This window comes from Plecotus auritus, assembly GCF_963455305.1.
Source record: "Plecotus auritus genome assembly, chromosome: 8".
Lineage (NCBI taxonomy): Eukaryota > Metazoa > Chordata > Mammalia > Chiroptera > Vespertilionidae > Plecotus > Plecotus auritus.
In genome coordinates, this window is record NC_137782.1 from 38,130,541 (window position 1) to 38,143,425 (window position 12,885).

Genomic DNA, 12,885 nt, shown 5'->3' on the forward strand with positions numbered 1-12,885 from the left:
AAACCTTTGTGTTTTCATCTGACCCTTGACATTTTCTTTAATCACTCATATGGCTTCTTCTCTCCCCTTTCTGGTAGGATTCATAAAACATCTTAACTGGGAAAAGCCTTTTATGATTTGCTGGTCTCCCTTATCTGTACTCTTCAGCCTTTGATCTAGCTATTAGAGCAACTAATGATTTTCAATCACCTCTATCTCATTTTTGTTTATTTTGTTCCTTTTATATATTCTTATTTGTTTTATCTATTTATGCGACCCTGAAGTTGGATCAGACCACTTGAGGCTGATGTGCCTGTGCCCTTCAAAACTGTGCTCTTACCAAGTGATAGCAGCACACCTTTTCCTCACGTATTTTTTTTTTTTTTTACACCTGGTTGTAAGTTCTTTTCTTTCATTTACAAAAAGTCTTGGAATTTAGCTCTTTCTACAGTAGGGACTTTATATTTTCAAAATTAGACAAACTTAAATTTGGTAGAATTTTTCTATATTCTTTAAACAATGCTAAAGCTCTGAGGCTTCCTCAAACTTAAGACAATTCATAGCTGGGTCAGGGCTAGAAAAAAACTTGAGTGTCATAACAAAGAAACCTCATACTAAGCATGACTACAAAGAATGGTTTTGTGGCATGTGACAAATCTGCTCAACCGTAAGTGAAAGAAACACCACCAATTCCCTTCTGGCCATCCTGGCTTCATTAATAACATCTATCCCAACAAACTCCACTTGCGTATGGCACCATTTTCTCACAAACTGTGACCTTGGAAAAGAAACCTAGTTAACAGGCCCACAAAAGATAGAACCTCTGTTTTAATCACTTTAGAAAATGTTTTAAAAGGTGATTTCTGTCCAAATAATGCTGTCTTTGAATGTAAACTCCTTATCTAACTGTACCAAAGAATAAAGTTTAAAGGGTAACATGAAAAAGGGGTAATATTAAGAGACTGCTTAGGTTGTTTACTTCTGGAAACTTAAGCCATTATCAGGTGCTTTGAGACCTTTCTTTTCAACACTGGCTATGTCTTAAAATATGCAGGACAGATTACCAAGGGATTGAGTGGTTAGCTAAACTCTGATGGAATGATTCATTTCAATTTGCCCTGCAGTTTTAAGAAAAGCTTTATGCCTCCTATCAAGAGTAAATATCACACATCCTGTTTATACATACTGGCTTATTGTCCAAGGTTCTTCAAAGAGCTGGTGACACCCCCCAACTCACACTCAACCCAACTTCCTCTCATTGGCGTGATATATTCCTCCTCACTTTTAAGAAGCACCTCCCTCAACAAAATAGTCTGTGTTACAGTAAATTTTAAAGAAAATACTTTATTGTGTCATGAAAAAAGGCATCAATCAACTAGATTCATACTTGTTTGAAAAAAATTTGAAAATTTATTAGACAGTATGTGGACATCCTGTTCCACATGGGAATGAGAAGATGCTATAGGTTCTCTAAGTATTGCACAGTCTGAAAAAACACCAACAAAAAAAAACGGGGGGGGAATCACATAATCTTGGGAACCATATCACATTATGAATAATCTACCAAGAAACATTAAAAAAAAAAACAACTTTGTTTCTACAGTAGCTTTGAGTTTATAGTTGTTGGAATGACTGTATTCCATTGAAGACATCTCAGTAACAGGAAGCTTCATTTTAACAATCCCATGTGCAAATATTAATAAAAAAATATATAAAATAACGCAATTTATCTCTTGCCATCACCCCGGCAATCATAACATTTGTTAGAACTATTTTGCTTGAAAATAGTTAAGCTGTAAGTTTTGCCTGAAGCTCCATTTCTGCAGCCCGTTTGAGTGCAACATCCACTAGAAGCTGAAATCCACTAAAATCCTGGTTGAGGTCCGGTGGAGTAGGGGGAGGAGTGTTGAAAAGACCACTTTGTGTATTTGTGCTTGGTCCAGATTTACACGTGTCCTCTGGGTACATGAGGGAGGTGTCTGTCAAGTTGCTGGCTGCTATCTGCTGTATATCTGTGTTTTGTCCCACACCAACTGGCTGACAGAGAGAGAAAGGCACATCTTTCAATGCAGTCACGGTGGTATGACAGATCACTGATGGACGAGCCAGAATTGATCCTGGAGACGACAGCTTAGGGGACAGTGGCCTCCCTAGGGCTGGGTTTGGTCCAGCAGGACAGGAATGAAATGGGCTCTCCTCCAGAGCTGGCATGAAGTTTTTGATGCCTATTGCTGACTCCACAGAGCTCACTTCAGATATCTTGGCCCCACGGCGGGAAATAGTGAACTGATTTGGATCTTTGCCATCCTTTCTCAGCATGTCAGGGAGGAGCCTTCGGCGGGCGTTGATGAACCAGTTACAGACCTGAAATGATTTGGGTATGCTTTAACACTCAGCATATACATGTTCTGAGAACCTTCCACAGATGCTTAATTATCTCTTAGCATTTAAGAAGACATGAAAAGACTTATCAGAAATTACAAAGTTATCCCAACGTATTTGAGCCCAGACAAGAAAGAAAACTGCTTCCTATCATAAACCTGCTTCTCTCCAATACAAATTCCCTTTTGTGTCTCATCATCCATAAACCTTTTCAGGAGGAAAATAAAGGTATAAATTCTCAAATGTCTAAACGTTACTTTAGAGAAGGAGGTTTACCTTTTGACTCTCCCCCATATTAACCGATTACCTACTGCCCCAGCATTGAAGTTAATCAACTACAGGAAAATCTTTCCTGTATGAAAAGGGCCACGCCCCCAAGTTACTGATTCTTCTCAGTTCAAATCACTGTGTCAACAGACAGACATGAATTACCTCACTGAGGTCTGTCCTTGTTTAAATATCAAACCAGTTTCCTGGGTAATAGAGTAAGATTTAACCTCCTTTTTATGATTGTTGCACAAAGGAAGCCTCTTTTAGGCATTAAAGGAAATGTGATTTGACAGATGACTGTCAAGTGTTTGTTTCTCTAAATAGCCAGTTATTAGCTATCAGCACTAGAAAGTTTAAAAGATATCTCCCACCCCAAGCTTTTGAGTCAGGAGGCACTTAATGACTTGACATACAGGAATGCTGTAAAATTACTTTAGGGGAAAAAAGGAAAAAAGAAACCCGAGTGCATATACCTCATGTTCTTTTTTTCCTACCTGTAGTGTAGATAGATGTGTTTGCTGGGACAGCAATGCTTTTTCTTGCTCTGAGGGATAGGCATTGTACCGGTGCTCATACAGCCAATCTCGAAGAATCTGCACAGATTCCTTGGGCAGGTTGCCCCTTCTCCTTCTCTTGCCTGAGCCGGCAGAAGAGGAAAGGTCCAGGGGGATGTCCATGCTGTCATCATCCTCAGTCTCACTGCCGGAGGCTACAACACCTAGGAAAGGACAAAGGCCAGCTGTCAACTGATTTCATCAGCAGAGCACCTACTGAAAAACTCATCTCTTTTGACCATTCAGTGTAAACATGTTTTTTCAACTACTGAGAGGCAGGGGAAGGACCAGTGAGTGTTTTCTGTCCTGAAATACCAGAGCACATGTAAAGTCCCAAGAGTAATTTGACTAGAGGCACATTCTAGATTCTCAACCAGTTGTCAGATGCCCTTTCATGCGTGCCCACTTACCTAGGATTCAACTTTTCACATTCCTTTGGAAGGATACCCAGAAAAGTCCTTCACGTAATCCAACAGAGGAGACAAAGCCCCACCCCAAGGGAATAACAGCTTGCCACCTGTGCATCAGGAAAGGTGCTACAACAGATGGAATGTGTAGAACAACCTCTTTGAAGTCATTGCTATCTAGGATAAATCTCATGAGTGTTCTATTGTACATTTTAAATGCTATTCTTCCTCCTTCCCCTGAAGGTTTGAAATAAAAAGGGAATATCTGTACATTTTTTTCACTGATATAAGGAGGGAAAATTACACGCTTAACCCAGTTAGTATTCTAAAGATAAAATGCATGTTAAAAGTTTCTGCCAATTCTATAGTCATTTCTTTTTCATGGCTCCTTACATTTATTCAACACCACTTTTAATGGCCAGTACTGGTCACTTTTTAGAAAATACAAACAACCAATGAAGTTTTCAGTGTTGTTGCACAAAAAAATTTTTCTATTAGTAAAAGGTCAGAGATGCCTTAAGTGAATAAAAATTTAAATTTCATATAAACTACTGCCAGATTAATCTGAACCTAGAACACGAGGTGTCAATAAGCAGAGTTGTCTTATTTACATGACAAGAAAACAACCCTGAATATGCAATCCCAAAGGAAAATCTCTTGTTTATAAGTACTTTAATCCCACCAGAAATTTTAAGAATTCACAAACCATTAAAGGATATTCAAATCACACACAGACTGGGTTCAACAAAAATTTAGACCTCGCCCTTTTGGACATTTAAACATAATTTAGAACTTTATATGCTATTAAACACCCCCCTGCACACACACACACACAAAAAGAACGTGGACAACTCTTAGAATGTATTGATCTAAAATTTTAAGGATATAAATGAATCATAAACTAGTGCATGCTGGAACATACCAGTACTTCTACATAAAGAAAACTGATTAAACTAACACAAAATTTAAAGTTATGCATTCTTAACTTTGTTGATGCAAACTTAATTGAGTGGTTTACCTGGATAGGAAATAAAAACAGAATATTCCTCACAGTGATAAACTACTCAATGTACTTTCGAGGACTTAAAAAACAAAAACATCCTTTTAAAGCCTTTTAACACAAGGAAACTCAAAGAGCTACCCATTCAAAGGTTTGTTGATGAGATACTGCCCAGTTAGTTGAGTCTGACTTTATTTGGTGACACATGGTTAGTTTTGGACTGCAGGGGGAAGAAGGTATTGGAGAGTGTCCACAGAAAAGGCAGGACCTTCCCAAGACCAAGTAAAACAAGTTCTTACAAAAGAGCAAGATGAGTAACAAAAACCCACACCTGAAACCTATATGACCATATTGACCAATGTCACCCCAATACATTTTTTTTTAAAGAGCAGGATGATTTTGCAAATTCACTTTAGCTCAAGCCTTAATAAACAGCCATCAATAAACCAATCACAGAAGAATCCTAAATGTTAACCCCATGTATTTGATGTTTCCCTTCCCAGAAGCTTTCATTAAACTGCTTTATTTTTTCTAACTTATTGATTTTAGAGAGACAGGAAGGGGGAGAAAGAGAGAAACATTGATTTGTTGTTCCACTTATTTATGCATTCCTTGGTTGATTCTTGTATGTGGCCTGGCCGGGGATGGAACCCCAAAACCTTGTAGAGTATGAGGATGACGGTCTAACCAACTGAGCTACCCCATCAAGGCTCATTAAACTGCTTTAAAAGAAAAAGAGGTACATTTAAAACGGAAACTGCTTTCACTGTTGAAAAGATGAGAAAAATGTTAAACCCATATTAAAATTTGGGTGAAGAGCTCTTCATATAAAAAAAAACTTAATAAATTATAAATGAGTACATTTTATATTTGCAAAGAAATCTAGCTTTTTAACTCTAACTTTTAAATACTTGAGTAACTAAAGCAAATTTGTTTAAACTCCTCAATGTCTGAAAAGCCAGACATTCTTTTCAAAGCTGTTATTCCCTCCCTTTTGTAATTTTTTTTAAACTGTGGAAATTTGCTCATTAAATAGTGAATTCTCAACTCTAAGTTGATAAAAAAGAATTTAAAACAACAAAAAGACCCTGAAGCCTGCACTTGGATCTGCTTAAGTTTGACAAGGAGCCTGATCTTTTAGAATAGGTTAATGACACTCAAAAGCAGGTTTCAGTTAAGCAACACCAAACTGCAGTGCGACTTTACTCTGTTCTCAGTTCATTTAAACAAATGAATGCCAGGCCTCTGGACCTCTTCACAAATATTTCCAATATGTGCACAAAAGCTGAAGTAACAGGAAGTTAAGACTTCAGTTTCTTGGCTACACCAGCTGATATTTCACTGCAGCAAACCACGTTTGCTGCTGTCAGGACTATTTTCATTAAAACTCTCCCTCCGGATTGTGGCTCAACTTGGAAAAACAAAAAGACTTTTCCACGTTACTCATTTCCTATTGTAACAGAGCCTTTGAAAAGTTTCCCGGTTACGACTTGTTTCCAAACGTCCTGCTCTCTGCTTACACTTTTAAAAAATATGTGGTTGGGGGAGGGGTGTGGGATCACAAGCCTCTTTTACTCCATCCACATACAAGGAAATGTTGTTTAGAAAGCCAAAAGATGGCCTATGGCTCCCACAGGTCTATAAAGCAATCTTTTCATTTCTGAATAGGAGTTGGGCGTGCGAAAGAGAGCCAGAGAATAGTGGTTGAATATCTAGAAGAGGCTAGAAAAGAACCTAGAAAGAGATTCGAATAATCGAAGGAAAAGTTTAAGTACACAATTAGGAAAAAGCAAGCCTAACCTAACAAACTCCCAGATCAGAACAGCCCAGAAGTGACGGAATCGTACTCAACCCGAGGTGTGCTTGGCTGGTCGCAGCCACAGAACAAGGTTAAAGCAAGAATTCCATTGTCAGAAATGATGAGCTAAAAGACTGTGGGGCTTTTTCTCAAGGAACCTTCTTTCTGCTTGGCTTAGAGCCATTTGGGGAGAACTTTCGGCATCCTCTGCTTTCTAAGACGAGACACTATTATCACAAACCAGTCTTCCCCAAGCCCGGGCTCTGTGTAGAGTTTAAGGTGATATTGTTTTCAAGAAAACTTGAAAACATGTTCAGACTTTTATAAGACCAACCACAGTCCCAGCCGGGGGCGGGGGGGGGGGCGGTGTGAGGGGGGTTCCTTCCAGAGCCCTTGCTGAGCGACTCGGAACGCGGCCCCCACCAGGTAGCCGGCGCGGCCGAGGCGGCCGCGAGGAGGGGAGGGGAGGGAAGGAGAGGGGCGGCCCGGGAGGCGGCCAGCTTTTGGCTTTTGTTCGGCGGCGTCCTCCGCCTGCACTGAACTCGGCCCCTCCAACTGCAGAGTGAGCACCACCGGGACCTCGGGAGTCTCAGGTTACAAGAAACCGGAGACGGTGCCGAGAATCTCTACATTCTGAGGGGCCTGCCCACGCCCGTAGGATTTACCAAGAAAACCTAAAAAGGTTAAGAAACCGGGCCCCGTCTCCGCTGCCCCGCACGGCCCCGCACCCGGCGCAAAGTTTGCCCTCCACCACGCACCGCTCATTGTTTCCAGGAGTCGGCGCTCGGCAGCAGGACCCGGCGCGCCCCGGGCTGCTGACTCCGAGGACCCCATCCTGCGGCCGGCGGGGGAAAGGGGGCGACCGTGAGGCACCCGAGTGCCGCGGAAGGAGCGAGGGACAATGAAAGCGTTGGGGGGGATACCCAAAAACTGCCGGGGGAGGGGGCGGGTAGGTACCCTAAAGTGCCGGGGAATCGGCGAGGGACGCCTGGCGGTACCTGGGCAGAAGGGCGGGGGTAAGGTACCCAACGGCCGGCCTGGTGGGGGCGGGGAGGACCGGGAAGGCTTTGGGAAGTGAGGTGGGGGGCGCAGATCGGGGAAGCTAATCAACGCTTCCCCCCACCAGAGCGCGAACAATGCGGGGAGCCCGACCCCCGCGGAAGCCCAGCTTTGCATTGGGCTCACAAGTACCACTCTTCAACCCTCCCCTACCCCCAACACACACCCCCCAACTTATCCCAGGGAGTCCCGGCGCCCGCGGGAGAGTCCCTCCGGGAAGGATCCAGACCTGTCAGTCCTCCCCGAGTAGACATGGCCTTCCAGGGGCAGCCACCCGCGTGCTCCCCGCGCCGTTACGTGGCCAAACTTCTAAGCGCCGAGTTGTCACTGTCCCTTGAGGGGGCTCAGCTGGGAGCCTGCACCCAACTTTGACGTGTACAGCACGAGGTGAGGCGAGTCTCAAAGGCACCAGGCCAGAATCAAGAGCACAGCACCCCGGGGGGAGACGGGACGGGGCGTCGCGTCGCGGGGGAGGCCGCGTTCTAACTGAATTGTTCTAACTGTCCCTGCGGGGCCGTCCGAAAGAATGCGGAGCCACGGAAACTCCGGGCTCTACTGCGCGTGCGCGCAGCGCCCCCTCCCCCGCCGGCGTCCCCGAGCGGCTCACTTCTGTTTTGAGCCGCTTCACCTAAATCACAACAGAAAAGCCAACTGTGGCCCACGACGGAACATTCGGGGTACCTCCCCGTCAGGGGCTCAAAAGTTCACTTCAAGAGGGAGCGAACATTCTTTGACCTTTCGTGGTGGCAGGCTTTTTTTTTTTTTTCTTGTGTATTTTGTTTTTAAACCAGACTGACGGCAAGTTTTAGTTGTAAGGCTTCCAGAACGTTTCGTGGAAACAATGACAGACTCACGCTTTGCGCTCACAACCAAGCCTGCTTGTCAGACCTGGGCTCGTTCTGACCGCACGCCGCCGCGAGCTGCTCGCCCTCAGTCCTAACTCTTCATCTCGCCCCACATTCTTCGTGGGAAAAGTTGGAGGCCAGGAATTTTTAAGACTGGCTTTCCGAAGTTTCCGATCCCCGAGCGAGCTGGGGGCCGGAGTCGCATTCCTTTTGATTGTGAAAAAAAACCCAACCCCAGAGAAGAGTGTGTCCGGGCCCAGCTCGCGGGGGAGTGGGAACCCCGGAATCCAAGCCCAACTTTCAGACAAAGGCGCTCTTGGCTGCCGCCGGTCGCGACGGGGAAAGCGGGGCGGGGGCGGAGGCGGGGGGTACCCCTGGAGTAGGGCCCTCACAACCCCCCGCCCATCAGAACCAGCGAGAAGCCACGCGGCGACTGGGGGAAGCGTGGGGTGTCGGCTGAGACAATAAAACTTGGAGGCGCACAAACAAGGCGGTGAGCGTGTTTCTTGACAACGTGCCAGCAGCGTGGAGAGGCCCGTCTCCCCACAACAGCCCCTCATGTTGTGTCTAGAAGGAACGCGGCAACTGCCATTTCAGACGCAGCCTCAACAAAGAGACCGGCGGCGGTCCCAGCCCGACAGCACGGGGCTGGCAAGTCCACAAAGTCACTCTCGCCCCGAGCCCGGCGCGGGCCGGCGAGCACGCTTCCCCGGGACACGCGCCCACGGGGCGGCAGCCCCGCGGAGCCTTACCTTTCTTGCTTTTCATTCTGGAGCTCCCCTTCCAGCGCGGGGCACCGCTGGGGTCTCCGGGGGGCCGGCAGGAGCGGGAGCGCAGGGGGCGAGCGGTTGTCCTCCTCCCCCGAGGACTCTCCGGGAACTTGTAGGACGAGCCCCAGCAGTTATTGCCACCCCGGCGCTCGGATCCCAGGCGCCCGCTTCTTGGGTGCAATTCAAGTGACACTTGGGCTTCCTCCTGCCGGGATCTTCTGGCAGCCGGCCGGGGGCTCTCCCTCGCCCAACTCGCTCCCCTCCCCACGCTGCTCCTTTGTTCCCCGCTCCTGATCGGCGCACCTCGGCGCTGTCAGAGTGAGAGGCGAGGAGGGAAGGTACAGGAGGTCCTGCCTCCGCCCCCAGCCGCCCGCCCCGTCCCCCGCCCGCCCGCCCGCCGCTTCCCCGCCCCTCCCCCGCACCTTTCAGCCGGGGAGGGCTGCAAGCGGGCCGCGGCCACACCGCCTCACTCGGCGCCCCCGGGGCCGCTGTTACCGGTCCCTGGTGGGGGCGGCGGAGCCCAGAAACCCGAGCCTTCCTCCCTGCTGCGCGCACGCCTCACGCATCCCTCGTTGGGCCGCGGCCACCCAGCCGAGTGCCCCGGGTTTCTCCTTTGGGCCTTTCTTCCCGGGGCCGACGACCAAGGTGTGTTTGGTTAGGAAACTGCAACAGATGGAAATCGGGCCGCCCCCTCCTTCCTCTCCTCTACCCCAGGAAAAAAAGCGCGCGCGCGCACACACACACACACACACACACACACACACACACACTTCGTTTTTGACAGCTGCCCCACACTCCAGCAGGAGTCCCGGCTCCAGCCGCGGGAGGAGACAGCCGCTTCTGATTCAAGGGGCGGGGCACCGCAGGGAAAGTATTCGGGACAAGAATCAACTTCTTCCAGAATGCGCGGCTGCCATGGGCTCGCGGGCGCGGCGCGGCGCACCCTTCTCCTCCGGGGGCTCTTCCTCCAACAGCGACTGTGCGGGGCCGGGGTGGGGGGTGGGGGTGGGGGTGGGGAAGGGGGATGAGACACAGACACCCTAGGAGAATGACTGTTCCCCCGGGCTAAAGCTGCGAGTTCCGGACTGGATTGCAAGGCAGTTTCGAAATTTAACACGTTGCGGCGCACACTTGTCATGCTCACATGCTCTTTAAAACTCCGTGCCTGCCCCTCCCGCTGCCTCCTGGTCTGACTCTCCCACTCTCGGACCCGGGCAGCTGCCGCCTTTATGAAAAGGAGGTGACCATACTGCTCATCTGTTTCGGTAAAGTCTACTTTTAAGACTTAAGCCCTGCTAGGGGACCCCTTCTTTCATCGGATATTTCAAACTAGTCATGGAGAAAAAACACATGCTCCTGTAGGGTTATTTTGGTTGAGGAAGACTCCAACAGGAGTTCCTTGATGAAATAACCCTTTTAAAAGACCAGATCCTGTTTGACTGATTCCAAGAAACGCATACCCCCTCCCCGCCCTCTCCTCTGAGTCGAGTTTTCCCGTGTGTCTGTTGCTTTGAAGTAAACGAACTGTCACATGCCACAGTGAGACTTTCACCGTCACTTAAAAGAAAAAAAAATCCCCAACGTAAATAACCCCGGTTGAGACGTCAGCGCCTGAGACGGCCTCCAGTTTCGGCTCTGTGCTCTTTTTGTTTTGTAACCTCAATGGAGAACCCGGCAGGAGTAGCTCCGTGGAAATAAGGTTAAACCCGAGGACTAAGGCAGCCAAACGATGACTAACTAGACTTTGGAACCTCTGTTTTCGGATTAAATTAAAGCCAGCCTCCCACCCACTCACCCTCCCAAAAAAGACACCCCCGCCAGCAGAGTGAATTGAGGCCAGAGTTTACAAAGCTTGGGTGGTTTTTCCAATTACAGGACTTAAAATGAATAAACAAGGGAAAAAGCGTCACTCTAAGCAGGCAGCGACCTTACGATTTTTTTCTTCGGTGTTTTGCCGACTGATCAGCACCTAAGAGAACACACTTCTGAAACGACAAAGCAAATAAACTTGGTCCTGGAGCAAACCAGCACCCTGAAAGGTCCCCTGCAACTTGCTGGAGCGCAGTTCCTTGCCTGGACCTGGCTGGAGATGAATCAGCTGCTGCGCCCGGGAGCGGGACAGATGTGGGGCAGGGACAGGGTGGGGGCCGCCCGTTAGGGGGCCGCTCCGTTCTAGCATTTGAAGGCTTGTTTGTTGCAGGGATTGGTGGCTCACATCCGCTGGGGAACCGGAGAAGAGGGAGGAGAGACGCCGGGAGGAGGAGCCGGGGCCGGCCCACGCCGCCACGCCGCGGCCTGAGTGGCAGGAGCCTCGTCTGGAGCCCGGCGGTTACTGGGGAGACGCTTTGTTTGCTAACTTCGAAAGTGGCCTCGGCCACTCCACAAAACACGCCTCCTGGCCGCTTGCAGCCGCTCGCGACAGAAAATGTTTCCTTCTTCCGCGTGGTTATCCTTGGCCACGCGATGGCTCTCATTCTGTACACAAAGGCACCTTTTCGTCTAAATGAACTTGGCTAATGACTGCTATTCTCTGGCACCTGAGATGGAAACCGAGAGAGGAAGCGAGTTGATAGCTAGAAAACAAACTTTAGGGGCAGGGGGAGGGGCGCACATAATTTCTTTCAAATTGCGAAGAGGAAAAAGTGGAACTTGAAACGCGCTTGCTGGAGGTCCGACTAGATCGGGCCAATGCTCACCGTTTGCTGGAGCGCATAATATCAAAGCAATTATTAAAGCTAGTGAGATGGTCCGAAGAGGAACCCGGGCACCTGTCGGTGGAGGACTCCCCTGGTGGGGGTCCCACCCCCAAGGCTCGTTCCCAAACTTGGGGCTTTGAAACGTTGGTTCATTCTGAGAAGTGCCTGGAGTCTGCATAACACAGGCAAGAAAAATCAGCAATTGCTTAGGGTATTTTTTGTTAACGGTATTTGCTTTTCCCAAGGTGGAAAAGCAAGTTTTAGTCTTGGCTCTGTCAATTCTAGTGCCCATCTAGGGCCTCTCTGTAAAACTGATCCAATGACAAGATTTTTTTCCAGAGCTAAATTTTTTTTAATAAAAGCATATGGATTTACATGTGCTACTATTATTTGCTAAGTTCATATGAATGTTAAATTGGAAAACTGATGCTCAAGAAGTTTGCTAATAAACGTTTTTCACTATTATTTTTTCCCTCCAGGCACACCTCGTTCCAATGGGTGTCTTATATTCTCAAGCTGTCTCAAGGCCAAGAAAAGAAATAGAGTTGTTAAAGTTATTTTTCATAGCCTTCGAACCCTTCAAAGGCACAAAAGCCAGAAAAAAATGTATCAATACATCCAGTTATTTTGATGCCAGGTCCAGGAAGTAATTGGAGAATGTATTTCATTAATCTACTCAACAACCATTGATTAAGCAAGAATTCCATCCAGCCCTGTCCTAGGTGGAGGAATGATGACCCACTCAGTCTTGTATCCATCCCTTTTGCTTCTAATCTCGGGGGGACAGATATTTTTTAAAAACGTGTATGTAGTCTGCTGGGCTTGCACAAGGATTTTATAGTCATCTCTTCACATCTCAGGTGTGGGGGCTGGGACTACTTAAAGAAAGCTGACCATAGTCTTTTCAAGGGCCTGGGGCGGGGCTACAACCTCTTATGATTTTATCGACCCCATCAGGATTATCTCCATCTCTTAATTAGGTGAATAATGTAACTCGAAGACTACTTTAGTGTGTAATCACTTTTCTCCTAGCCTGCACTTCTCTTCCCATCCTTTTCCCCCTGTAGCCCAGTCCTTTTCCTTTGCCTAGAGGCTTGGATTCAAGAGGACAGAGTAAAGAGATAA

The 12,885-nt window shown here is 47.5% G+C and overlaps 1 protein-coding gene across 2 annotated transcripts; it reads right to left on the reverse strand.

The window, feature by feature from the left end:
- Positions 1-1,300: 1,300 nt before the first annotated feature.
- On the reverse strand, positions 1,301-10,550 carry TGIF1 (TGFB induced factor homeobox 1). 2 transcript variants are annotated; one of them, XM_080685687.1, is made up of 4 exons: positions 9,487-10,550; positions 9,047-9,374; positions 3,126-3,349; positions 1,301-2,343 (listed from the first exon to the last, which is right to left on the reverse strand). In XM_080685687.1, exons 2-4 carry the CDS (start codon positions 9,060-9,062, stop codon positions 1,768-1,770), a joined length of 816 nt encoding a protein of 271 aa, XP_080541813.1. In that variant the 5' UTR covers positions 9,063-9,374; positions 9,487-10,550; the 3' UTR covers positions 1,301-1,767. The 2 variants fall into 2 exon arrangements, with proteins under 2 accessions (XP_080541813.1, XP_080541812.1); XM_080685686.1 differs by lacking the exons at positions 9,047-9,374; positions 9,487-10,550 and adding an exon at positions 7,679-8,016 and having other exon boundaries at positions 1,312-2,343.
- Positions 10,551-12,885: the final 2,335 nt, after the last annotated feature.